The 26,678-nt window shown below is 39.7% G+C and overlaps 1 protein-coding gene across 1 annotated transcript in view; it reads left to right on the top strand.

Annotated features, from left to right (window-relative positions):
• ush2a (Usher syndrome 2A (autosomal recessive, mild)) overlaps window positions 1-26,678 on the top strand; it is a 201,609-nt gene that overhangs the window by 34,270 nt on the left and 140,661 nt on the right. The window contains exons 12-26 of the mRNA XM_069174459.1: window positions 7,000-7,195; window positions 7,789-7,919; window positions 8,051-8,258; window positions 11,560-11,843; window positions 12,821-13,046; window positions 13,306-13,443; window positions 14,770-14,950; window positions 18,411-18,574; window positions 18,810-18,968; window positions 19,119-19,347; window positions 20,363-20,486; window positions 20,678-20,825; window positions 22,240-22,521; window positions 25,267-25,442; window positions 25,687-25,834. Coding sequence (XP_069030560.1) covers window positions 7,000-7,195; window positions 7,789-7,919; window positions 8,051-8,258; window positions 11,560-11,843; window positions 12,821-13,046; window positions 13,306-13,443; window positions 14,770-14,950; window positions 18,411-18,574; window positions 18,810-18,968; window positions 19,119-19,347; window positions 20,363-20,486; window positions 20,678-20,825; window positions 22,240-22,521; window positions 25,267-25,442; window positions 25,687-25,834 — 2,794 coding nt within the window. The remainder of the gene's footprint in view (window positions 1-6,999; window positions 7,196-7,788; window positions 7,920-8,050; window positions 8,259-11,559; window positions 11,844-12,820; window positions 13,047-13,305; window positions 13,444-14,769; window positions 14,951-18,410; window positions 18,575-18,809; window positions 18,969-19,118; window positions 19,348-20,362; window positions 20,487-20,677; window positions 20,826-22,239; window positions 22,522-25,266; window positions 25,443-25,686; window positions 25,835-26,678) is intronic.

The following is a 26,678-nucleotide window of genomic DNA, read 5'->3' on the forward strand; positions in this document are numbered from 1 at the left end:
ACAGAATGTCTTGTTTGATCGAAACCACCACCTTTGGACCAGACATTTGCTTGCAGCAAAGCTAATACAACTTGCCAGGTAATAGTAGGCATCCCCCCAACAAAAGCCTTCAGTTGGTCAGCTGTGAAATGTTCAGTATGACTGCTGCACCTCACTGTAGCACAGGACAGCCTGCATTATTCACTACTTATGTATCATTCATTCACCAGTGTCTGTGCATTAGTGTGTGTGTGTGTGTGTGTGTGTGTGTGTGTGTGTGTTGTGTGTGTGTGTTCGTCTGGTGAGAGTGTGTGTTAAGACAGAGGCAAGAGAGTTTATAGTGAAGACACACAGTTGTCAACTAGCAGCTGTTCAATTGATTCTCTTACCTTACTCGCAAACTCAAATAACAAACAGCCTCCCACACACATTCTTGCATTTAATGTTTGTCTCACATGAACTACAGACAAAAATAAAAGTTATCATAGAAAGCGCTTTTACACACACACACACACACACGCACACACACACACACACACACACACACACACACACACAGCCACACACACACACACACACACACACAAATTGAACACTGTCATATAAATTCCATCATCCAGACTAATGCAGAAAAAGAATCTCTGTTCCTCTTTTCTCCTTCTCTCCCTTTCTATTTCTCTTTTCATACACCACATTCGTCTTTCCTCTCTTTAGGTCCCTGTCCCACCTCCATCCTCTTCTCTTTGTTGATCACTCTCTCTCTCTCTCACTCTCATATTCTGTCTTTCTCTCTCGGGTCTCAGTTTAAATAATGTCTCAAATCGACTAGAACAATGACAATCCCTCAGCATGCATCTCTAATCAGCTCTCTTTCTTTCTCTGTTTGTCTTTCGCTTCATTTCACTCAGCCGTTTTCTCTCCTCCCCCTCACTCTGTATTGCCTCACTTTCTAGGTATTTTATTCATTCCTGTTTCTCATGTTTCATTCTCTATTTTCTTCATTTGTCTTACTGTCTCAGGTCCGTCCGTCCTCCCAAGCTGTTTCTTTCCCTTTCTCTCGTACATACATTAGTTCTTTTGTGTTGGAGAGTTGCAGTGGAAATAAGAGAGATGGATATATTTTATGTAAATTAATCTGTACAGGAGATACACTTCTGTTAAATGCATTAGTGTGTAACATGTGCATGTGTCTACACAGAGTTCCTTTTGTGTGATCATTTGTGTGTGTGTGTGTGTGTGTGTGTGTGTGTGTGTGTGTGTGTGTGTGTGTGTGTGTGTGTGTGCATGTTTCTCCTAAACCTGTCCATGTCATCTCTCTGAGTGAATATTCAGGACCTTTCTTCTGTGTCTGTAATATTGGAGCATAAAAGGCTGTGGGGAATATTAGCGTTTAATATTGCATGTGTTCTGTTGACTTGGATCGGCCGAGCACCATGACGGATGTTGTACTAATCTGCAGAATTTCCACAGTGACATTAAAGTGACAGAAATGCTCAGACATGTGTCAAGATGATCAACAGGGGCCTTAGAAGACACACTTAAACTCTCTCCGTCTCTCTCACACACACTTAAACATACATGCGCACAAACGGACACACACTCGCCCACTTTCTCGCTCTGTCTTTTGATTCTTTCTTATGTGCACTCTGTGTCAGACTTGATCTCTCATTCTGTCATTCTGTCTCTGAATGCCTCCACAACTGATGGATTTCGTCATGTCTGAAAGCTATATCATGTACTGTATTGTACAGCACATCACACACTCTGTTTTCAGATGAAGAATGTCTTTGTCATCTAATGGTTCAGAATAGTATACTTTGGGATTTAATGTTGTCCAATATTAGTGTTACATGAGTAAAACTATGTCATTTTGGTGAGATGCAAAAGGACTCCACTCTACCTCTGTTTTGAGCCTTCCCTTGTGTCTGCACCCGGAGGCATGAAGGGTAGTTACATCAGGCTTGACTGACGATCTGAAAACAGTGAATAAATTGTGTGTCTTATTGTGAGTGTGTGTGTGTGTCTCTGTGTGTCTATGTGTCTATGTATTGCAAGAGTTTAAGGAAACTTACCAAGTCCTTCCAAAAGTGATTTTACTGTTTTTTTTACCTCCTAGATTTAAGATGTTTATGTTTGGAATAAGATCAAGGGCTCAGTCTTACTTCCGGCACAGAGTGACGCCAAACACAACGCAAGTTTCTTTGATAGTTTCAAACCAGTTTTCATTTGGCCAAGGTCATTGTTGGTGCATTGCTAACTTAAGGCAGCAGAAAGCAAATGCGCGATTGACCAAGAAAAACCTGGTCTTAGGTCAACGGGTTATTATTTTACTGTTATTTAGAGGGCACCTTATTGAATAAGTGTTCCTATGTAAGTGGGTGTATAACGCACATAAGGAAGTACACAAACATGCAAAAGATTAACAATAAAAATATTACAATCTGAATTATTATTGTGTACATCAGTCTGATTAAGCTTTGCTACAACTTGGCAAATCTTCTTTTATGATAGCAGTCAGCCAAGGTGCAAGTGCACTTGGCTCTTAAAGGGAATGGGAGATCAGACTTTATTTAACCTTACGCCCAAAACACAGCAATGATGAATTAAGAGACTGAGTACAACCCCTTAACCCATGTGCCTTACTTTGTGCTTAGATTATCGGCTGTTGAACTAGCAAAATTAGGTTTGCCAGAAATGCACTTGCACCACACACTTTAGACCGTGTGCTTAGATCTTAAAAATATGTCCCGAACACTTGGTGAATGATAGCAATATCCTGAAGAATTCACCAATACTGTAAAAATTGTCAAACTTTAGTTGGGTATGTGGACATTATGTGTTTTTCTGTGTTTACATCTGTGTGTCTGATTGATATTGATGGCTTGTGACGGTAAGTGCCGTTGTCCAGGATCTCTGTTGCTCGAGTCAGCAGCAGATTTTCACCTGCGCCGGGGTTAACCGGGTTAACTTTAGATACACACAACATGAACGTGTACACACAAACATGCTCACACATACCCAAGCCAGTGCCACAACCTTTCCAGTGAGAGCGTGAAATTGGTCATGGCATTTAGGATAAGATGAGTTTTCCCAGTAGATTTACACACACATACACACACACACACACACACACACACACACACACACACACACACACACACACACACTCTCTCTCTCTCTCTCTCTCTTGCTCTCTTTTTCAAACACACACACAGCACAGATGCTTGTGACATGCCATCTGAATGTCCACATATCAATTAGAGTAGCCTCCTCACTCAGCAGGTTTTGTCAAAACATTCACAGTGAAAATAAGATGTTATCCTTTCCTCTGCTTCACAGTCCAAAACACAAACATTTACACACACATAGACACACACATACACTCTCTCTCACACACACACACACACACACACACACACACACACACACACACTGGCTTCACTGCAATTTTGTATGCATTAAATAAAAAATTACAAAGATTGAGGGAATAAAACAAACAACCACATAATTAACAATGGGTTTGACTTGGTGCTTTTTTTCATTGACTGAATGTTAGTGTCTCAGTTTTTTGTCCTGCCACCATTTGCTCACTCATTCAATTTATCGTGAGAGTGTTCTGGCCATTAAATTGTTGCAAGAGAAAAAAGATATTAAAAGTTCATCGTCAGGCTCTGCACTTTAGTACTGACAGGAGTTGGTATCTGGAATCAGCTGAGCAAACTGAATAACACAATTTTTCGTTGGTTTTAGTTATAATATTACAGTGGGCTGACCATGTGCAGAAGATAAAAGCAATAGAATTAAAGCTACATAAACTCAATATTCCTTATGTGCTCTTCTTTTTTTTTTGCTGCTGGTACTGTGTGCTGATGATGGAGTGCCATCAAAACCTTTTGTATGAGGAAGAGAATGAATGTGTGCACTTTTCTTTTAACTCCCAAACACCAGTCCCTCGACTAATTAGCAGGCTGGGAGAGCGGGAAGGTAACGCAATGTTGAATGAAAAGAAAAGAGAAGAAAGAAAAAAAAAAAAACAACCTCTCCCTTTCATTTGGTATGGTAATATTTCCTGCTCACATACTCACCGTGGCTATGAGAACAAGCAGTTGGGGGACGGTAGAGACAGGGGGAAGCAAGTGAGGAAGGGGAGAAATGGAAAGCTGGGAGAGATGCACGGAGTGATTTGTTTTTCAGAAAGAGAGGAGACAGAAGAAAAAGGAAGGGTGGGAAGATGATGGAGACACAGAGGTAGAGAAGACCAAAGAGGAATGAAAAAAAGAGAGAAGGGGAGTGGAGAACTCCCTACATCTCGCTCTTGGACTCGTCCCCAGCGGATGAGACGAAGAGTGAGATGTAGTGAGAGCTTTCTATTCGAAGTGCAGAAAGAAACGTATCTTTGATATGTGAAATGGTTCGGGGCACAGAACCGCAGATAGATAGGCAGACAAGCAAAGACAGATGGGCAGAAGGAAAAAAGAAACGTGGACAAACACAGAGGCAGGAAGTTACTGTAGGTACGACAACACATAGACTTGAGGCCAAACAGCACTGCAGACAGATGAGCAGGCAGACTGACAGAACAAACAGGAACATGCAAACAGCTACTCCTGTGAAATTACATGACACACTCTAGTGTGTGTGTGTGTGTGTGTGTGTGTGTGTGTGTGTGTGTGTGTGTACCCACCCAAGTCTTGTTTCTTTCTTTCTCTTGTGTTTGTGCGTGTTGGTATATGTGTGTTTACGTCACCTCTCCAGAGAGTCTCCTACGGCTTCATTAGATCCTGTTACTAATCAGCTCATAGTGAGCAGCACTCTGGATGCACAAATACACAAATATGCATCCCTATAGGTTCTGTTTGGACTACGTGTTATTTGTTATCCAATGATTTTTATTTTTTTTGGAGAAAAAAATATCTTGACGTTAGAATCACTTTAAAGATACCTGATGACCTTTTTGACCAATAGTGTTTTATTTTTATTTGTATAAGCGGATTACAGTTTTGGTTGTTTTATAAGCATGACATGATACACCTTCCCGATGCAGGTTTCATGTAATTATGTCAACAGACAATTGAAAGATGTGATGCACAGAGCCAAAGGTGAAGATGGCAAATATGGATATGAACAGTGCATTTTTTAAAAAATATTTTTATGGGAAAGGAAATACATTTAGAAATTTGTTAGACATCAAGTATGTACACAACATATATCAATGAGAAGCTGTGAGAAACTAACCTTCACAGAACACCTTTAACTTAAGTATAATTATTTAGATAACTTCTGCATATGATTTTGTGTGTGTTTGTGTCTCATCTTGGACTTTGTGTGGTGTTGTACTTACACATTGGGCTGCTTGTTATTTCCACTTTCTAACATCGATCCCGTTGTTGTGTTTCTTTCCTTGGCGGCTTTTCTGACCCACATTGTCCTCACACACTTGTGGATTGTTTATTATGAACATATTTTGTCTCATTGGCCCTCTATTCCTAATCTTTAAAACACAAAGGTTTTTTTCTCCTGTTTCCATCAGTTTTCTGCATCTTTCCCTTCTTCCACTGCCTTCTATCTCATACACAAAATAGGAATATCTTCCCCATATTTCCATCTACACTTCCCCCTCCCCCTATCTTCCCTCTGCCTTCCCCCCTCTTCTGTGTCATACATAATAGGCCCAGTGCAGGTCTGCATGTGTCACACTTGGGAGGAACTCCTGTGTTTTTTAATACATTTTTAATCCTGCCATTTGATGCCCCCCTTGTCCACCATAATTTGTACTGACTGCTGAACAAAATCAAAGGGCTTGTACTTGCTGCTTCTTGCCTCTGCTGCTCTCTGCTACAAAAAAAAAAAAAATGCATTTTTTATATCACTTATTCCCCCTTCTTCCCCCCTACACACACCTTAGTATGTTTATTTTGACATGAAAGTGGGACTGTGTGAGAGCACTGGCTGTTACAAGTCACTCCTCATTAGTGGTCTGATTTCCCTACGCTGTGTGTGTGTGTGTGTGTGTGTGTGTGTGTGTGTGTGTGTGTGTGTGTGCGCGCACGCGCACACACATATGTTTCCATTACTGCTGCCTTATTATAAAGTAGAGAATAGAATACCTTTGTGTTTTCTATTGAGTTGTGTGTGTTATTTTTCTCTCTCTTTAGATTTAGATTTACACGGGTCACTGATTTTTCTCTTTTTTTCACTCTGCCTGTGTCAGTCTTTGTTCCATAAATGCAAGCAATTATCGTCATGGGACGAATTCTCTATTCACACAGTAATTTTCAGTGAATACTCATTTTGACATCGTTTACATGCCATTGGTTAATACAAATCTCTTGTAAAAAGATGTAGTTGTTTTTTTTACCCCCAAAGCTGTCAGACGAAATAATGTGCATTTTCACAATAATCAGTGCTTTTGATTATAGACTCAAACTTTCTCACTTTGTTTTGATTCTGTATCTATGCCAACTTGCATCCATGGTAGTATTCAATAGTGTTTTAACTAGGTGAGATTCTAACAGAAACATGTTGACGATACAGTAACCTAAATATTTCTGCTGCTTAATAAATTAGTTAAATTCTAAAACAAGTATGGCAGTGTAAACTATACATTATGTGTGTTAGATTACAATAAATAAATGCATGTCTGTTCCCCAGACTGTATATAAAAGTGGACGTAGCTTCCATGTCTGAGAAGTGAGGCAATTGGGGAATGCCATAAAGTGCAATACCACCGAAGGCCGCTAGGGGTTGGCTCCAAAAAGCCTCTGGCTCCAAAGATTTCCAATCAACTTCCCACATGGAATACAAAGTTAATCTTTTTTAGTCCTTATGCTGTCATTCGCTAAAGTTACTCCTTCTCATTCATTTTCTGATGGTCCATCTGAAAACAATCCCATCATTAATTTATATTTGGCCTCAAAAAGTGGCACGATGATGACCTGGAGGCTTCAGAATGGCATTTCACAAAACTGTTTGTTGCCACTTGGTCTGTACTTATATATACTGTCTAATTGTTCTCCACAGTGCCAGCGTTGTGCACTGCTCTACAATGACAAACCATTCAGGTCAGGTGATCAACTCCACCCTATGAACTGCCGACCTTGCCAGTGTCACGGCCACGCCCTCTCTTGTCATTATGAAGTCTTAGCCGATGACCAACCAGATGAGCACTATCGAGGAGGAGGAGGCGTCTGTGACCAGTGCATGCACAACACCACAGGTACACTATTAGTTACATAAGTTAACTAATTTCCTTTTCTGTAAAAACATCACCCGATTTAGAAATTTTACAAAAATATCAGAATCATCTCATCACGATGTTTAAACAAATTTCAGTTTGGAAATCATTTACATTTTAGCTCATTTTCCAACACGGAAAGTTGACTCGAGTGCAGAAACTTTTGGAGTCCGAAACCATAACATCCTCATCTCAGCCGTCATGTTTTTGTTTTCACTGGAAACAGCTGCCTTGAAACTAATTTTGAATCTAGTCTGTGCTATTTGCAATTTGCTTTTGTTGTGTTTATGTGCTTGGCCTTTCTTCAATTGCAACGTGATCTTTCAGAGCCAACAGAATTTTGTATCATTAAGACGGTAGGCAATGGTAAATTTGATCGTGCCGCTTAATTGTTACCATATTGTGTGTCAGTCATATCTTTTCATGATTTTCATAACTCCTTCCCAGTGAGACAGTTGAAGTTGAAACCTAGACTTTTTAGCATGAACATCTCCCTCTCTCCCATCTCTGTGTGGTTTCTATTTCTTTACTTTTTGCTCTCTATCTTACTATGTTTGTGTCTATGTCACCATCAGGTAGGAACTGTGAGCTGTGTATAAGTGGGTTTTTCAGGCTGGAGGACTCTGATCCCACTTCAGTTGATGTGTGTCAGCCTTGTAGCTGTCACATTGCTGGAACGGTCAACAGCAGCATGGAGTGTGCCCAGGTACACGCCAACACAACACAGCAAATTGTTGATGATCGGTAAAACCCTTGTACCTTAAAATGTCATTGTTTTTAAAAATCAACTCCTCCTCCTTCTTTTCTCTCTTGCATATCCTGTGTTTTCACCTCTAGATAGGAGGTCAGTGTCAGTGTAAGGCTGCAGTAACAGGTCATCAGTGTGCCGACTGTTTGCCTGGTTGGTATAGACTTGAAGCCTCAAATCCAAACGGCTGCATTTCCTGTGACTGCAGTGAAAAGGGCATCATCAGCACCTCAACAGGAGCGCTTCCCAGCTGCAACCATTACACAGGACAGTGCCAGTGTAAACCCCATGTCACAGGTAAACAGATCCCTTACAAACATTTGAGAATATTTTTAAGGGTTTCAAACATGTAATATTTGAGGTAATTGTTTTTGCGTTCTATTTTAAATTCATATCTTTATAATTGTGTATATCGGACGAGACACTTCTTTGAATGGTAGATTTTTTTGAGGAGGATGTAAAACACACTGAAGTTTCTTCAGACATCCCCTTAGGTCCCATCCATACAAGCAAAGCCACTTCACTGACGAGGGTTCAGTTACAAGAATGAAGTGATGAAAGCGATCTTAAAACCTTGGTAATTTACCTCGGCAGCACACCACATTAGCTACAAAATGTCTGGTTCCTAAAATATTTTTCCTTATAAAATGTCCCCAAGTACTTTGTTAATAACTTGTGCTTTTCATTAACACAGTTGCTCTGTTAAATTGTCAAGCAACAGCGTCTTAATTAATACATAGGGGTGCTCATTGGGGTGCACACTAAACCAAAAGTGTATACACCGGGTATACATGACAAAACAGGCACGCACGCTGATGAACACACACGCGCGCGCGCACACACACACACACACACACACACACACACACACACACACACATACACACACACACACACACGCCTATCCCAAAGTGTTGTGGCAGCCAAAATAAACAGGCTTTTCTGCTGGCGGTGCTTCCAGCCGTTGTGCTTCCCTTTGTGATAAATGGTTTCACTCTCTCCCCTGTGTGTCTTTGAAGACCAGGCTCGTATGAAATGCAAAACCGGCCAATGCTCCTCAACTCAACGCATCATGGTTATTGCTAAGCCTTGCTATCAAGGGTCCGTGTTGTGTGTGTGTGTGTGTGTGTGTGTGTGTGTGTGTGTGTGTGTGTGTGTGTGTGCGTGCGTGCGTGAGTGCGGGCACGTGTATGTGTAAGCGCTTTTGTTTATGTGTACATATAAGAGAGAATGTCTGGATGTGGCCAAGTTTTTTTGTCTTTGCCTAACTCTATGTATTGCATGTTGTAAGTTTCTATGCGTGCATACATAAACATGAATCTGTGTGTGTGTGTGTGTGTGTGTGTGTGTGTGTGTGTGTGTGTGTGTGTGTGTGTGTGTGTGTGTGTGTGTGTGTGTGCATGCGCGCGCACGCATGCCATCAAGGACTAAGCTGGTATTTAATTCTCTAATTCAATGCCAAGTTGATTAAAACAAACTGCTGCAGCTCCTTGTATTTTCCCCACTCCTTCTTACAAGACCCATTTTCGTTTTTTTCTGTCCTTGTTTGTTTGGTTGCTCCCACAGGTATTTTTCAGAAATGAGATTTGATTATGGCAATTTATTACCGCCAAGCTGATACTTTGAGTAGAGCAATGGCAGGCACGCTTCAGAAGGACGGAATTGAAATGTGTGCACGCAGACACAGATACACACATGCAGAAACACACGCGCACTCACAACAAGGTGCCAGAGTGCAGTGTGTTCATAATAGTGTTTGAAATGGTGATGCATGAGCCTGTTAACCAGCTGGCTACTGATAAAAGGGCTGGCCATGTCCCGAAAACACACACACATATGCACATATGCACACATGCGCACCTCAACACAAAATTACATCCTTTCTGTTCTGATCTAATATCTTGTAACGCAGTCTATTTTGTAATGTTCCCACTTTTCTATCCTTGTTATTGAGTTCTTACTTTTCCCTTTTTTCCTATTTCCTTCTCTCATCCGAGTTGTTTCTGGTATTGTGTTTGTTGCACTTTGTGAATGTCAAAAGCCTTATTGTAAAAATAAGATTCACAAATGTCAACTTGATCACCTCGGTGTCTAAAAAGTAAAAGTCAAATATCATTGCCTTGATTGGCCCTTTTTCATAATAGGTGTGGGATTCTTTATGAATTATATAGTTTTATTGGGAGAAATCTGCACTAAATACAATATATCAAAGCATTGTTAGACCTATAAACATCAGTCTGCATATTTACCACTAATACAGTCAGATGTGCATTCGCACTTAACCACTCACACACATTTTAACTTCAGTGCTATGAAATATGATCTGTGGAGAAATACATTCATATCTATAAAATCATTAAAGTGGGCAGAGCAAGGGAAATGCCAAGTGTCTGCCACACACAGAGTAGGACACACACACACAGACTCACACACGCACACACACACAAAATCATGTGCACTAACACAGATGTACAGGTATGTTCTTATTAATGTATGTGTGCGCACACACACACATTCACACCCACCCACATATGAACACACGCTCCCTCATAAACGGCTGTGGTGACTGCATTGCCCCCAGGCATCCATTTAGGGACAGATTGCCTGTCACGGAATACGTATGGCATATTCAAATAAGACCTGCACGCACTCACTGCATATCATAGTTTAACTAGCCGAGCCTGCTGTTGCCGCTATAAAACCTCCTACAGTGTGTGCTTGGTGTTTGCTACTTTTTATAATTATTGTACATAATTACAAGCAGAACCAAATGAATTTAAGAAATAATATGCCATAATTCCCAAATTCAATGCTGACCAAACATATTTAAATCTAAATTTAAGATTAAAAAAAAAAAAAATTAAATACTAAAGACCAGTAACTATATTAAAACTGTTAATTGGTATAAATAGCTGTTTTTTGCAATTGAAAATATTGGGGAGAATTATAATATTTGATTATTATTAGTGAATTAAATGTTCACATGTAACTGTTCAATAAGAAGCTGCTTTGTGGCACTGTAAAAAACAAGATAATAAACTGTTAATAATGACTCATTCCAAACCATTTTCATACTTGCTCTAGTCATTATTCAAAGCCAATTTCTTGAAGTTTCCTCCAGAATTGAGCTCACCTTCTCATGTTTTTTCACAAGATAATAATTCTATATAATTTTTCTGTCCGTCTTTCCAATTTTTCCATCCTTTCATCTCCTCTTTTTCTTTCTCTTCATTCTTTTCTTGTAGTTGCTTAATTTATTTATTTTTTTTGCTCCGTAAAATTAAGTGTTTGGCCTTAGGTGAGTGATCCATCATCATATGTAGAGGGCCCGGCCCTAATGATGGCAGTTTTATACACTCACCCACCATTTCTCTTGCTCTCTCTCTCGCTCTCTCTCTCACACACACACACACACACACACACACACACACACACACACACACACACACACGGCTCTACAAACAGAAAGGGGCTAAATGCTATTTGTTGAACAAGCGAGCATCCGTTCACTTTCTAATTTCTGTTTCCCTCAGCTGGTCCCTCCCTTCCACAATTCTCTAAATAACATTTTTCTTTCTCGTTCCTGCTTTCTTTCCAGGGCTTACATGTGACCACTGTGAGTTTGGTTATTGGAACCTCTCCCACCCAGACGGCTGCGTCCCATGTGACTGCGACCCTTCGGGGTCCTTCAGTCCATTCTGCGAGCCTGAGGGGGGGCAGTGTGAGTGTAAGCCCGGGGTTGGTGGCCAGCGATGTGATTCATGCGGTAGCGGCTTGTATGGTTTAGGACTGGAGGGATCCTGCGCCCCCTGCAACTGCTCACATGAAGGGACGGTACCTGGGACAGACTGTGATCCCTACACAGGACAGTGTGTGTGTAAGGCATGTACAACCTTTTTCTGATTTTTTTTTTTTTTTTTTTTTTTTTTTTTTACTATCCTTCAACATTATATAAAACATTGACTGCAATAAAAGCTATTTTACACAATCAGAAATCCACCTCACATTTGGCAAAGCAAAGACGACCCCATCCTTAGCCTTGCTTGGTACTTTTAAATGAACTGCAGATATAATTAGTATCAGACAAAATGTATTATCACGGATTCCATCCCAGGAAATTACGACTTATTTATATTTTACAAACATTTGAATTTGCAACTGTTGTTCAAAAACTATTGGTAATAACGTGGCGATAAAAGGAAACAAACTTAAGATCATGAAAACAGTGGAATGTAGTCTATAAGTATTTAAAGCTAACAATACTTGAACAACAATACCAGAAGGCCACTTCCACAAAGTATCAATTTCTAATCAAGCACCGGCATAGAAGCTTTACATAAAAATGTATTATACACAAGTACATGCATAGAGCAGAAAGGCAATTTTGGTACGATAGCTAGCTCCTAATGTTGTGAGCTATCGCTACATTACCCCAAGCAATGAATGAATGTTGTCGAAGGAACATCGTTATGACATAAGCAGAGGTCGCAGTTCATTATTAGCAACAGTAACATTTCAGGATGTGAACGTTGGTGGGCGACATGTTGTAATATAAAGTGGAAAACTGAAACTCTGACCTTAAATTCTGCATACAGATTCGTATGTCTGTTTTCAAGCTGCTCAGATAGGTTTGAAGAGTTTTCTGGTCTCATGACATCCCCAGTGTGGACTCCTAGTGACGGACAATTTTTGTCAATCCCTGGTGTCATGTCAGTGGTCAGGGTCTCCTTGATATTTATAGTTGTTTCAGTTTTATCATGAAATGTTTATTCTTCTCAGTCTTCACATTGTTTTAGGGTTTTATCTGTCATTCCTCTCTTTTCCATCCCTCTTATTCTTCCTCCATATTTCATTTTAAGGAACATGTGGAGGGCCGTCACTGTGACACTTGCCGCCATGGTTACCACACCCTGGAGCATCGAAACTCCCTGGGCTGTCTGCCATGTGTGTGTGACATCAGTGGAACTGTGCCAGATGGTGTATGTGATATGTGGACCGGACAATGCCCGTGCAAGGAGGGGGTGGAGGGAGCCCAGTGTACCAACTGTGCCCACAACTACTATAACAGGAGTTTAGATCCCCAGAGTAAGAGAACACACAACTGACACCAAAATTACATTCAACACTAGCTCAAATTTTATAGTGGAGTTCAACATCTTTTACATAGCTGAAGGTTTTCAAAAATGTTAGGAGCCGACATACTATATACACTTTGAGAATTTCATGCAAGCTACTTTGTATTAGTCGTGTTAAACTTGTGTGATGTTGAATAAGCAGTGACTGTTTGAAAAAAAAAAATAAGTATAAATCTCTTTGACTCTGATATTGTTTTGTGTCCTGTTAGCGGGTTTGTCCCATGGCTGTGTACCATGTGTCTGTGACCCCAGAGGAACAGTAGCAGGGTCAGTCTGTGACAGCACCACAGGGAAGTGCATTTGTGTCCCAACCCGCTATGGAAAGGGCTGCAGTAGCTGCCGACCCGGTGAGTTAGAAAAATGTATGAAAGAATGAATGATAAATGGATGAACAAGAAATTTGGGGAGTGATTGAACAAATAAATATAGTGGCTACAATATCGCCTAAAGGTTCCGAGTCAAATGGTGAAGAACAAAAGATGATACTCAAGGCCTTGAGTTTTTATTAATGTGTGTGTTGATATGTGCTTTCTGTGAGAGCTCCACACATTGATCGTCCTGTTAATGGCAGGTTTCCATAGTGTGGAGAAAGATTGTGTCTTCTCACTTATCTTTATTTGTGTCTGTATCTGTGTAACAGATAAGAGGCAAAAGATTTTGTGTTGTGTCAGTGATGAAAGACCAGCATCATAGCTGGGTTTACTGTAACACAAGAACTGAATGAATGTGTTGATGAAAAGCTGTAAAAAAAAAAGAAAAAAAAAAAAAAAAAAAAAGAAGAAAAAGATAATAGTTATTATCTCACAAATACCCCAAAATCGAATAAACCCAATATGCATTTCTGCCATGTGGTAACGTAGATGTACTATTTTCCTGCAATGTCTGATTATGCTTATTAATTGCACTATTTTGTTGCATTTGCCGAGCTCCACACCGACAAACTGCCCAGTTTAATATCCTCACCTGCCAGCTCATCAGCCATCGTGTATCCTCTGCCCAAGTGGCTTAATAGAATATCCAATTTGTTTATTAGCTGGCAGGCCTTGAGAAAAGTAAACTGAATTGATTTATACTTTGGAACCAGGTGTGCTTTATGCAACTTCACACACATTTATTGGCTTTGTGTTAAATTTTATTACAAATAAATAGCAAACAGCAACCTCCTATTAGTTATTAGTAGGGGCATTTAAGGTTGCTTAAAAATTGTAACAGGCTGCATCCTACATTGATCACTCATTCGCTATTCTGAACTTGAACAACATTTGTTTGATGTTGTCAGTTGTTAAAATAAAGAACACTTTGACATGGTTTAGCTTATGCATCAACATGCATGACGTCTTGTTTACTTGTTGATTAAAAAAAAAAAAAAACATTTCTCTGTAATCTGAGTTCACTACATGGGCTATTTCTTTTTTCACTGGAGCATTATTGTACATAAACTCTACGGGATGCAAACAGTGGGCTGCATGGGGATTCATTTATTATTTTAGGTGCAGCCAGACAAACGTTTTGACATTAAATGTAATGCAACCAATAACAGCACAGTCTGATTACAGAACAGTGGATTTGACTTTTGAGAGAAAAAGTAAAGCGAGAACATAGAAGAATACAATACAATACAACAGAGGAAAATAAACACTGAAGAAAGAAAACTAATATTTATCTCTGTCCAGGCTTCTACCTCTCTCCAGACCACAGTATGTGTTTGGAGTGTGACTGCCATCCCATGGGAGCATTGCAGCCTGGATGTGAGAGCCAGACTGGTCAGTGTGTGTGTGCCCATCCATCAGTGGGGGGGCGACGCTGTGACCAGTGTCGCGAGATGTTCTTTGGATTCAACCCTGGTGTGGGCAGGTAAGCCTCAAGTTAATTACACAAACACTCTATCTATCAGTTGTACATCTTGTAAAGCTTGTATCCATTAATTGCACCACCTGTACAGACACATACACACACTGATGCACACATGCAGCTGTACATATGAGCACACACACCAGCAGGTGCAGTCTCTGTGAAGACAGTTTACAGATTGGTAGGCAGACATATGACTTGCATGAGTTAAGAGCTGCTTTGACCTTTACCACTCATGTCTCTACCTTGTCTCTGCCTGCAGGCTGTCTCACATACACACAAGTTAAAACACGCATACACAAATGTAACTGTACACTTTACACCCTGTGCAATACTTGTGTGCACACGCACATACGTTCCTCTCAACAGGGTGTCATAGTAGATAGATGGTCCACAAACTGTTTGACTAGTTGTCCACTCTTGGTGTGTGTGTGTGTGTGTGTGTGTGTGTGTGTGTGTGTGTGTGTGTGTGTGTGTGTGTGTGTGTGTGTGTGACCTTGGCTGATTGCTGTATTCTCCAGTGTTAAGACATTAAGATGAGATCAGGCTGTGGTTGAGATCTCCTCACGGTGGAGAGTGATGGAATGATGGTGGGAGAAAACACAACAGTAATAAAGAGTTTACTGCACAAGGACATAAGGGAAGATAGTAACAGTGTCAGGAAAATAAAAAAATAGAAATGGGAAAAGAGGCTCAGAGGCACAGATTTTGTAAAAGCATGGATTAACAAAACTAATGTCAGACCTATCACTCATATCAGTGCAGCAGGTTTGTATCTCTCTTTTTCTGTCTTCCGTTCCCTTTTTGCACGGAAAATAAATGACAAATGAAGTCTTAGGTTATTACTGGTGAATGATTTTCTTGTGCCCAGAGTCACTCTACAATAAGGATTTCTTCATCTAAATATCATCAAGTAATTTGGCCTCCCCCTTCAATCAATAGGCCTTTTACAAATTACTTTACACGCTCACACAGGCACACGCACACACACACACGCACGCACACACACACACATACGCACACACACACACACACACATACGCACACACACACATACGCGCACACACACACACACACACACACACACACACACACACACACACACACACACACACACACACACACACACACACACACACATCAATTGATCTGTGAGCAGTTGGCTGAGATGTAATCTTGTGTCTCAATAAATATGACTGTAATTCTGCCTGAAGTGGTGAAATATTTGCATGTACACACATTCACTTATATTATACACATAATTGTATCATATTGGATTACATATGTATCATATGTACTTTCTAATAATAACTTATGTTATTGGGGCATAAACATGTTTGAAAATCATTTCAATATGACTTATCATCATATTGTTAGAATTTTATTTTCATTTACATACACCTGATTATGCACTGTTTAAATCTTCTTAAATGTTTGTTTGGTATTGTCTATGATGTCATTAGCATGATATAATTAAATACTCCCAAATTCTCATTTTCTCTCTGTCTACACACACATACTGTACTTTAAGGCTGATTAAAACCAGAAAGACTGGGTGTGATGTTGGTGTTTTCTTTCTCCTTGGGAATGGAGTGAAGGTCGAGTCACTATGGCATTTTGTGTATGTGTGTATGTGTGAGCACCAGTTGACAGGACAAATTTGCGGCTCGTTATAAGGCTGTGGCTTTTCACACAGCAATAAAGAAGGTGTAGTGGTGTGTGAGAGAGAGGCAGAGCTTGTGCGTACACTATATGGTAGAGTTGAAACACACGCAGATAATTTCTGTGTGTGCGCATGTGTGGGTGTGTTTGTGACAATAACATGCTTTATGCAGTGTCACTCTGCCAGTACAGTGTGTATGTGAGTGTGTGCCAAACATCTTCCAACAAGCTGACTGCGTTGCACATGTGACCGTGTGTGTGTGTGTGTGTGTGTGTGTGTGTGTGTGTGTGTGTGTGTGTGTGTGTGTGTGTGTGTGTGTGTGTGTGTGTGTAGAGGTGTGAGAAGGCTGGCCGGATGATCACCCATTGCCCAGCCCCTGTGAGGGTAGCACCACACTGGTGACCCAGACACATGCAGTGTCAGACACACACATGCAGTCACACGCACACACACGCACTTTGACAAGTCTGAGGGGGAAACACAGTTTCTGTGAAGTTAGTTTCACAGCTAGAGGGTGGTGGGTGGGATAGACTGTCGTGAGGGTCTCCCTCACAGTGTTAAGGAGAAGACCCAACACCTTCAAACACACAGTTAGACCCAGTTGCAAATTATCTTTGAACATTTGCACACCAATGCAGACACAATTAATGATAATGTTTCTTTATGTTTAGTCTACCACCCACCACAACTATACAAAAGCAGAATGACTGCTTTACTTCTATTAAACTTATTAACTACAGACATTTTTGTTGTTATTAGTCTCTAAAACCCAACAAACGTCACAGAAAGTCTGCAGTTCCTTTTTTTTAATTATTAGCTATACAGATAACCATTGGTATAGTTTCATAAGTCGGCAGTATTTACATGCAGACGGATATAGAGCAATTATTTCAGGGAGGGAATTTCTTTAAATTTGGCACAACATTGAACATTGAACTCAGCGGCAGGTTTTGATGGTGAAAAGACAATACTGTGACCTGACAAAATGCTGTTTGTGGCCATAACTTCAGAATTCATACACTAGTGATGACAAAATGTCACTCAAATGTCTAATAGAATAAAATGAAGTGATGCCATTTTGTTTCTACACGGTCAAAAGTCAACTTTGCTGTGACATCATAAACAAAAACACCTTTCTGTCCATTATTCAACTGCATAATTCAGGAACAGAAGGGGAGATTGTGACCGTATTTTACAATTGGTCTGACACTGAATTTATGACTCTAATCTTGGGTATCCATCCTCAAACTGTGCTTATCGTATATATCTTCGAAGCTGTCAGCTTGAAGATGTGTGTGAAACATCCCTGTGTTTAGAAGTTGTAGCTTCTTTGCAGCAACATACATATTTGAAGCATTATCTACTGTCATGGCTCCAACATTGCGTTCTATCAGAATCAGCTTTATTGACCAAACATGAACACTTACAAAGAATTTGGCTGTTTTGTTTCCCTCAATGTATTTACACACGAATACTAAAACATGTAATATGTACAGCAGAACTATAGACATGAGACTTAAGAAAGTCAAGTCAGTCTTATTTGTATATCCCTGAAAAATACACTTCATAACTTTTTGTTGAATTCCATCAAAGACTTCACTACATATCTTATCTGTCTGGATGGACATGGATGCTAACTGCAACTTCACTGGTTGGTGGAGGCATACACTGCGAGGCAGTGGTTCTAGTTTTCATTTGTTTTAAGGTTATTTTCAACCAGCTCTCAATGTATTAATGAATGAAAATTGTGAAATGTACAAAATGTATTCATGATCTTTTTTTTTTCTGTTTGATGAGCAGATGTCGTCTTTGTGCATGCGACCCAGTGGGCAGTGTCAATGGTTCGTGCCATCCAGACACAGGGGTGTGTGTGTGTAAGCTGCTGGTAACTGGAGACAACTGTGATTCATGTCATCCTGACGCAAGTCACTTTGATCCTGAGAACCACTTTGGCTGCAGTAAAGGTCTGTTAATAAACACACACACACACACACACACACACACACACACACACACACACACACACACATACACATACACATTTACTTTGTCAGCAATTATTCTTCAATGTTGTGACGTGAAAATTAAAGTAATCAAGGTTATTTATTGATCATCAGTTTTTTTTTCTCTCTGCCTGTTTAATGTCAGCATCTATAACTGTTTAGCTTTTTCTAGTTGATGCTTTTTGTCTTTTTGCAGCACCCTCCCAGCAGCCCGCACCAGTAGGTTTGGCTCTCAGTTACTCTTCAATTCATCTCTCTTGGCATCCTCCTGACTCTCCAAACTCAAACAGACTTAACTACACGCTCATCAGGGATGGACTGTCAGTACATACCATCCAAAGTCACTACCCTTTCAGTATGTATCCACACAGCATGTCACACAACTTCATCATTTCCATCTTGATATTTTTTATACATGCGACAAAAACATTGTACTTGTTTGATTGTGTCTTCTACCAATTTTAAATCATTTCTAACATTTTCCTCCTCTTTCCCTTTTTTCAAGGCCCTGAATCATTTGAAGACATTGGTTTGTTTCCCTTTACAAACTACTCTTATTGGCTTATAACAGCTAACATAGCTGGATCAACAATAAGTGCATCAGCCTCATACCAAACTTTAGGAGCACCACCTGAAGCAGACCAACTCCATTTAAACCTTGTGGGACGACCGGGTCCAACCAGTGCTAGCTTTAACTGGAGGACACCGCGAAATGATACAGGCCCAGTGGAAAGGTAAGGAAGGAGGGAAAAGAGAGGTTGTGGTTTAGGATTTGGAGGCAGAAGACAAGGGAAAGCAAAGGCAGTCATCAAAGGGGAAGAGTTAGACTGCAAATTCAATTAGACAAACTGAGACTCATGGGTCTTCAAAATGGCAATTTCAGCTGCTCTACCTAGTTGATGTTGTGGTTCTGAATGAAGCTGACTTCCTAATACATTGTAATGATCAATATATATCATTTATAGCCTTTCTTGGAGAAACAGTGAAGTGAATTTGCAGTGGATGATATAATAATGAGACAAATTGAGGGAGAGAATGAGAACAGTTGATCTAGAGAGCAACTTATTGATACAATTATGGATAGAACAGGGTGGAGTAAGAATATTTAATGTAAGGATGCACAGTATGCACGTTTGTTGGTGAGTTCAGCTGGTGTTGAAGTCTGAAACAGGATGGGTGCAATAAAAGAGCACTAGTTTTTATTTATACATATTTGGCTGGACCACAACAACAGAGCCAGCCCTGTAAACACAAATATCTCACTGAGGGAGTGACTGACAGAGTTACACCATTGGTTGTCTGAATGCTGTGACTTCCTGTATCTGTTACAACTTAAAAACCCTCGTTTTAAATAAAAAGTCATACATTAAATGGCAGGGTTTTATGCATGGCTTTTAATTTGAAACGTGCTGGATTTTGGCATAGTGTTGTTTAAATATTATTTCTGGGGCATTTTTGCTTTTGATTGATAGTGTATGATTTAGAGGCAGAAAGGAAATGTGGGTTGAGCGATAGGGTGATGATGTGCAGCAATAGCCTGGCTCCAGAGCTTTGAATTGTCTTCAATTTGAACCAGTAACTTTACAGTTTACATATTATTTAATTTATCCCATAGGCCCCTGTGACTTCCCAGAACTAACTGTTAACTGAACCCCATTACAAAACCATGTGATTTAGTGAAATGATTATGGCATTGGAAAAATTAAGAAAAGAGCAATTGATTATTACATTTTTTTTTGTCTCCCAAAGGTTTGTGTTATCCTCCACAGAGTACTCTAGTGGAGCACAGCCCAGTATTCTCTACACAGGTTTATCTACAGAGGCTGTGGCAAGCGGCCTAAAGTCCTTCACCCAATACACTGTAATACTGGAGGTAAGTGTGGCAAACAGCCAGGGTTTTTAACACAAGTGATTATTTTCATTCCCAGTTTAAAGATATACAAGTGAAGCCACTGTATCTGTAAAAGAATATGGGAAGTATGCTTGAACCACAGTTTTTAAATTATATTTTCGACATGCACTGCTTTAAAAATGAAAATTACAGTTTTTTAAACTTGTCTAAAGGCGTGCTCCTCTGGGGGGTGCACTTCGAGCCCACCGCTGTCCCTTCTGACAGCCTCTGCCACCCCACAAAACCAGCCCCCTCCCAGAGTCACTGCTACAGGACCCCACACGCTGCATGCTTCCTGGGAGCACCCCAAGCAGCCAAACGGTACAAACCTAAACATCCACACACATACTGTACAGCTCCTATAACATGTGGTACTTCACTCAGAAAAACATGCACGAACACAAGTTGTACACACATCTGGGCAATTAAAAATACACAATGTTTACGTGAAGTGACAGAACAAATATTCTAATTATTCATGACAATGTCAGAATTAATATCATAGTAGAATAATCACACACACATTTTGTAACTAACATGAAACACTAGCCCAGTAGAATGGCTTTGGGCTTGTGTCATTCAACAAGTATGAGAATCATCTGACACGAATACACACACACAGAAATACACGCTGAACTGGAACTGCCTTTGGTAAATCCAGAGAGCTTTGCAATGGCTCTAAGGCTCAGTGTCATACAAAGCCATGTAACCTGGGTCTCTCTCTGTTTGCAGCTTTTGCTTTTTTTCTCTGTCTGTTAATCTGTTTCCCCTCGCAGTGTCATAAACCCAGTTTCGTACATTTCTCTGTTTCATAATCTTTTAAAGCATTCTTTTGGTTATGTTTTCTTGGTTTATGTCAAGTTGTCATAACAAAGACATCTCTAACAATGTCAATTTTGCATTTAAAGTGACATAATTGACCAAATGACTGTTAATGACCCCAATCATTAACATTCATAATGACTCCCTCAAGTTCGTGACAGGTGTCATGTCAGTCTATGCAAACCCCTTCAAGTAAAGTGTTACCAACTAATGTTACGGCTGTAGAATCTACTCTATTTGCACTATATTTCTATTAAAAGGGAGAAGTGAGACGTGAAAAATGAACTACTTTTAGGAATAAATACTGACACAATACTGAGAAAGAGCAGTGTTATGCAAGGGTATACAGGACCTCTCAACAAAGGTTCCACGTTAGACCTCTATATTATTTTTATTTTATTTCGTATTTATACTTATAACAACATTTGGACACTTATTCATACCACTGAGGATCTGTCCTCATTCTAACCCAGCTCTCTTATATTAACAAGTGGAATAGAGCATGTGAGAATAGGACAATAGCCGTGTTCCCATCAGAAAGCAACACGGCACTAGCCAGGCCTTAGTCATTATCAGTGTGTTTGCTGCTATTGGGCCAAACACTGGTCAGGACTTTCTCATTATTTACACAAAACGACATTACTGTGTTGGAAAAAAATGTAAGTACTTAAGCATTCAGTTAGCAATCAGGATGAGTATTAAGTAGAGTTATTGGCATTGACTCATTAGTTCAAGTGTTGTTCTTGGGTAGAAATGAAACTGTGTCACAGTGTGTCCGTTACAATCCTCTTAGCTGCAATTGTTGCTCCCCTAATTTTATTTCAGAAATGAGTATTTGGTGAAAAGTTTATGTTGTAGACCTAGTCTCTAGCAGACGACTTAGATTTAACTTTTTTTTTTTCTTCTTGTACAGGTGTCATCACAAGGTATGAGGTGTTTCTGCGTGGACCAATGGATTCGCAGAACCTTTCAAGCCTTGCCGTTGACAAGAGAGTGTTCTTCAGCTCTGGTTGGCTGGATCCAAGTGTGTCCCCTGAAGTAATGCTAACCAACAATAGCACTGTATCACCCCCTGAGAGCAGTACCATTGTAGCAGGCCTGCAGGCATTTTCAACCTACCAGATGAGAGTTGTGAGCGCCAATATTGCAGGAAGTGTCACATCGGGATGGACCACAGCACGTACAATGGAGGGAGGTTCGTAATTTTGTAACAAGTCCACCACCCGGCAGTAGATTTTTTTAAACCATATATTTACAGTTATAGGCTACCGTATGGAGCCTGTGGTTGGTAAACGTATGTGTTCTAGTTAAGTGATAATGAGCTTTTCTGTCTATTTAAAAAAGACATCTTTCGACATTTTGAAAGTACACATGAATCCACGAAAAGCCCAGATGTCCAAGTTTTCCACGAGCACTTAAACGCAGCATTAAATTATGATCTGTTTGAAAATGAAGAGTGTGAAGAGTCTCAAAAACCCACACACAAATGTGACCTGACTTGTGTGTATCAGATGATCCGTGCACATACATTTAACAGTCTTTAAATAAATACAAAAAATATCACAAATAATTTTTTTGGGACATTTGTATACACAGAAAGCTTTTAGAAAGTGAAAACAATCAGATCTGAGATCAGTTGAAGTTAGAAATTTGTACATAAAATATTGATATATAATTAGGTTGTGATGTATTCATCTGTAAAACTGATTTCCATATTGATCAGATAAATTATTGCCTGAATTTTGCTTCCTATAATGAAAGTGTGGTCACCCAAGGTTGCTCCTCAGTAGTAAAGAAGCTAGATTAAAAATAAAAAAAAATAAAAAGGGAATCAAAATTGAAACCAAAATTACTGAAATGTAGTGTTGCAGTTTGTTAACTTAAACAGAAAGTTTGTGTGGAAAAAAAAAATTACCAAAATCAAATCAAGGCTAATCTGTCCACCAGAGTTGTTTTGCTTACTGATGTTATAAAAATGAATTCTATTTTATAAGTAAAAAATAAAACAAAAACAAAAGGCATTTGTCAGATTGTAGAGAAAGGAAGTGGGGAACGCGGGAGGAAATAAGAACTGCATGTGGGGGAGGGGAAACTCATTAAGGTATTTGAATTTCAAAGAGATGATATGGCTCATTAGGACTAAACGATTGCCTCCAACATCACTCTAAGCTATGTGTCTGGATAACAAGCATATGATAACACCATTTTAAATGTGGAATGTGTGTCTGTGTTGGTGTGCGTATATGTGCTGTGTTAGAGAGAAAGAATCTCACTGTAGTTATGTCTACCATGAATCACATTTCACAGCATATTTCACAGTTAGATGCCATCAACAGTAGAATAAAGAATCCCTCTCTCTAATCTGTCATGTAATAGTGGCTATCACAACCGTAAAATTATGGAACACTTCAATCCATTAAGTCCACATAACATCCACTAAATATTGATTTTTAATGTGTCTTTATATCAAAATTTTTATTTTATTTTTAATTAACTGTAAAAGGCTCGTTTTTAATGTCTTAAGTTGCAATCAAAGAGATAAAAGTAAAGTTCAGTTGTCCAGTCCTTTGCATTTTAGAAACTGCAGCAGATACAAAATTATTTAAGAAAAAAATCCATCCTTTTAGAGTCTCTTTTTTTTATTATTATTTTTTTTATTACTGATGTACAAGAGTTGAAATTAATATAGAGGAAAATCTGAATAGGCAGATTGCATTTAGTGATTTGAGCCCTATCCTCAGATTGCCTACCTGTTTGAACTAGCTTACCCTGTTACCACTGCTAGACAAAGACAAGGCATGTTTTACAAAAGTTCAGCTTTAAAACTTTGGGAATACAATACAAGTGATGGAAAGATTGAATTTTTCTTCAACAACAGGTTTAATGATCATTGTGAATTTTTACATGAATTCCAGGTCTCTTAAACATTCAAACCCAGTGAGCCTCATCTTTATAGCTACAGTATGTCATTAATTTAAGATGTATAATGGTGAAACCTTTTTTTTAGATGTTTGGATTTACAAGAGACAAAAGGCCTTTCTCAATATAGAGTATGTCAAGTGTGAAGTCTTGTACTTTTATTTTAAACTTAGCAAATCATCTTGGGAATCCAGACTCGGGAGGACAGGAGGATAATTTGAAATTGGAATATTATTTGGATGGTGACCGATGAAGCTCCACAGTGATATCCAAAATAATTTAAATACAGACAGATTGATAAAGTAAACAAACTTGCTCTGTACTTAGCTACATGTCATGAATAGACAGAAAGTGGTATTGAAGAGAATGGGTCACAACTGCATCTAACAGTAACTTGACTGAATTGAGGTTTGAGGGGAAATTTATGTGCTATTTACTTATTAGCTGTTTAGCCTGCACATTGACGTAAGCAGTCCACTCTTCTCTGTTGAGTGTGTTTGAGTGCTCATTCAACAAGCAGAGATCCAGAACAATTTCTTAAGTTAGTTAAGAAGAAGATATAGTAGGAAAGCTAATGTGGTTTGTGTTTGAGAGGCTCTTCTGTTATGTATCAGGCTGCTGTCTGGTTCAATGTGATGATGAAATGATGCTGCCTATTGTGAGACTTGACTGGCTGTACTAAAATTATGTCTCCATCTACATAGGTGGATACCGAATGATGATCATTGAATCAATGCAATGGTTTCAAATGTTTTTTGCTCAAATGTGAACACGACCAGTGTTTTACAGAACAGATACATATGCTGTAGTCGACAAGAAATTCAATTGCTGTGCACCATTCGTGCGAAACAGGAGCAGTCTCAGAACTTTCTGATCCACCTTTGTATTTAAACAAATTGTTATTTACAAATATGCATAGAGGATTTGTTGGTGATTAGTTCATCGTTTGTTCATTTGTAATTAATAGTTAAAAATGGTGCGTGTACATTTTCATGGGTCTCTGTTTGTGCCCATGTTGCAGTCCCAGAGTTTATGGCTCCTCCGGACGTGTCTGCACTATCATCCACCAGTCTCAAAGTTACGTGGAGCTCTGTCGAGGGTGAAGGTGTTATTGCTCGAGGAAAAGTCACAGAATATCGGGTCAACTTGCTCACTGAACAGACCAACAATCCCTACGCTCCTCCGGTTGTTGGTCAGGTAAGCACGCACAGACAAATGCAATTTGACCAAATGAACAAGTTAACTAAAAAACCTTTAAGCTTACATACAGCCTTTAGTTGGGTGAAAAGTTACTTAGACGTATAAATGTTGTTGGATTAGCTCATCTTACTTTTGATGTTTCGCCATGATTGAATTGTGTATGTGGCTCTGTTCCCCCGCTCTTGCTCTCTTCTGTTTATCTCTCTCATCGAAGTTTTAATTCTCTCTTTCTGTTTCTCAGGTCTTGCACAGGGTGGGACCATCGTCACAGCCTGCTTATATAGTGAAAGGATTGAAGCCTTACCATGTGTACAACTTCACTGCCACAGTCTGCACAAAAACAGGCTGCATCACCAGTCTGCCAAGCACAGGACGGACCTTACCAGCAGGTAGAACCAAAACATCTGCACACAAACACACATTAATGCAAACACTAACAAACGTACTCATTGAATCACACTAAATGAAATGCTGATAGGCCCAAAATATTGTGTGTTTAAAGGATGATAGCAGTTCTGGTACATGTTGTGTCTGTTACTGACTTAAGTGTGGTGTTCTCTTCATAACGACTGCAACACAAGCCTCTGACATATGCACACGCACACGCACACACACACACACACACACGCACACACACACACACACACACACACACACACACACACACACACACACACACACACACACACACACACACACATCCAGAGCCACACAGTCAGTCACCGAGTACTTGAGTGGCGACAGCATTGGTCATGTTAACCAGAGGGGATATTCATGGTGCACGGCAGTAAAAACAATTTACTGTTAATTACAAGGAGAAAAATGTGGCGTAGCACACTCTTCCCGCTGCCAATGAATCAAACACACACAGACTTAAGGAAACACACACACAATGTTTCTCTCTCTCTCTCGCTCCCTCTCTCTCCTCTGTAGATTTATAGCCATTATGGAAGGAGGATGAATTAGCTGTGTTTAATAAGTCAAGCACAAATCTCTGGGACTGAGATGAACACTAATTGATCAGTGCAGGATCAACACACACACACACACACACACACACACACACACACACACACACACACACACACACACACAGACAGACAGACACACCAATTTTTTGGTATTTAATGTCATAATGTGTCTTTTGCGTTTTCACTTTTTCACTCAGTCCATCCTTTACTTTTCTCTATGCTTGGCTCTTTCACTTAAACACAAATAACACATGGCAGCAGA

This window comes from Embiotoca jacksoni, unplaced genomic scaffold (assembly GCF_022577435.1).
Source record: "Embiotoca jacksoni isolate LCO1_2020_lvr unplaced genomic scaffold, fEmbJac1.0.p SCAF_6, whole genome shotgun sequence".
NCBI classification, from domain to species: Eukaryota; Metazoa; Chordata; class Actinopteri; family Embiotocidae; genus Embiotoca; species Embiotoca jacksoni.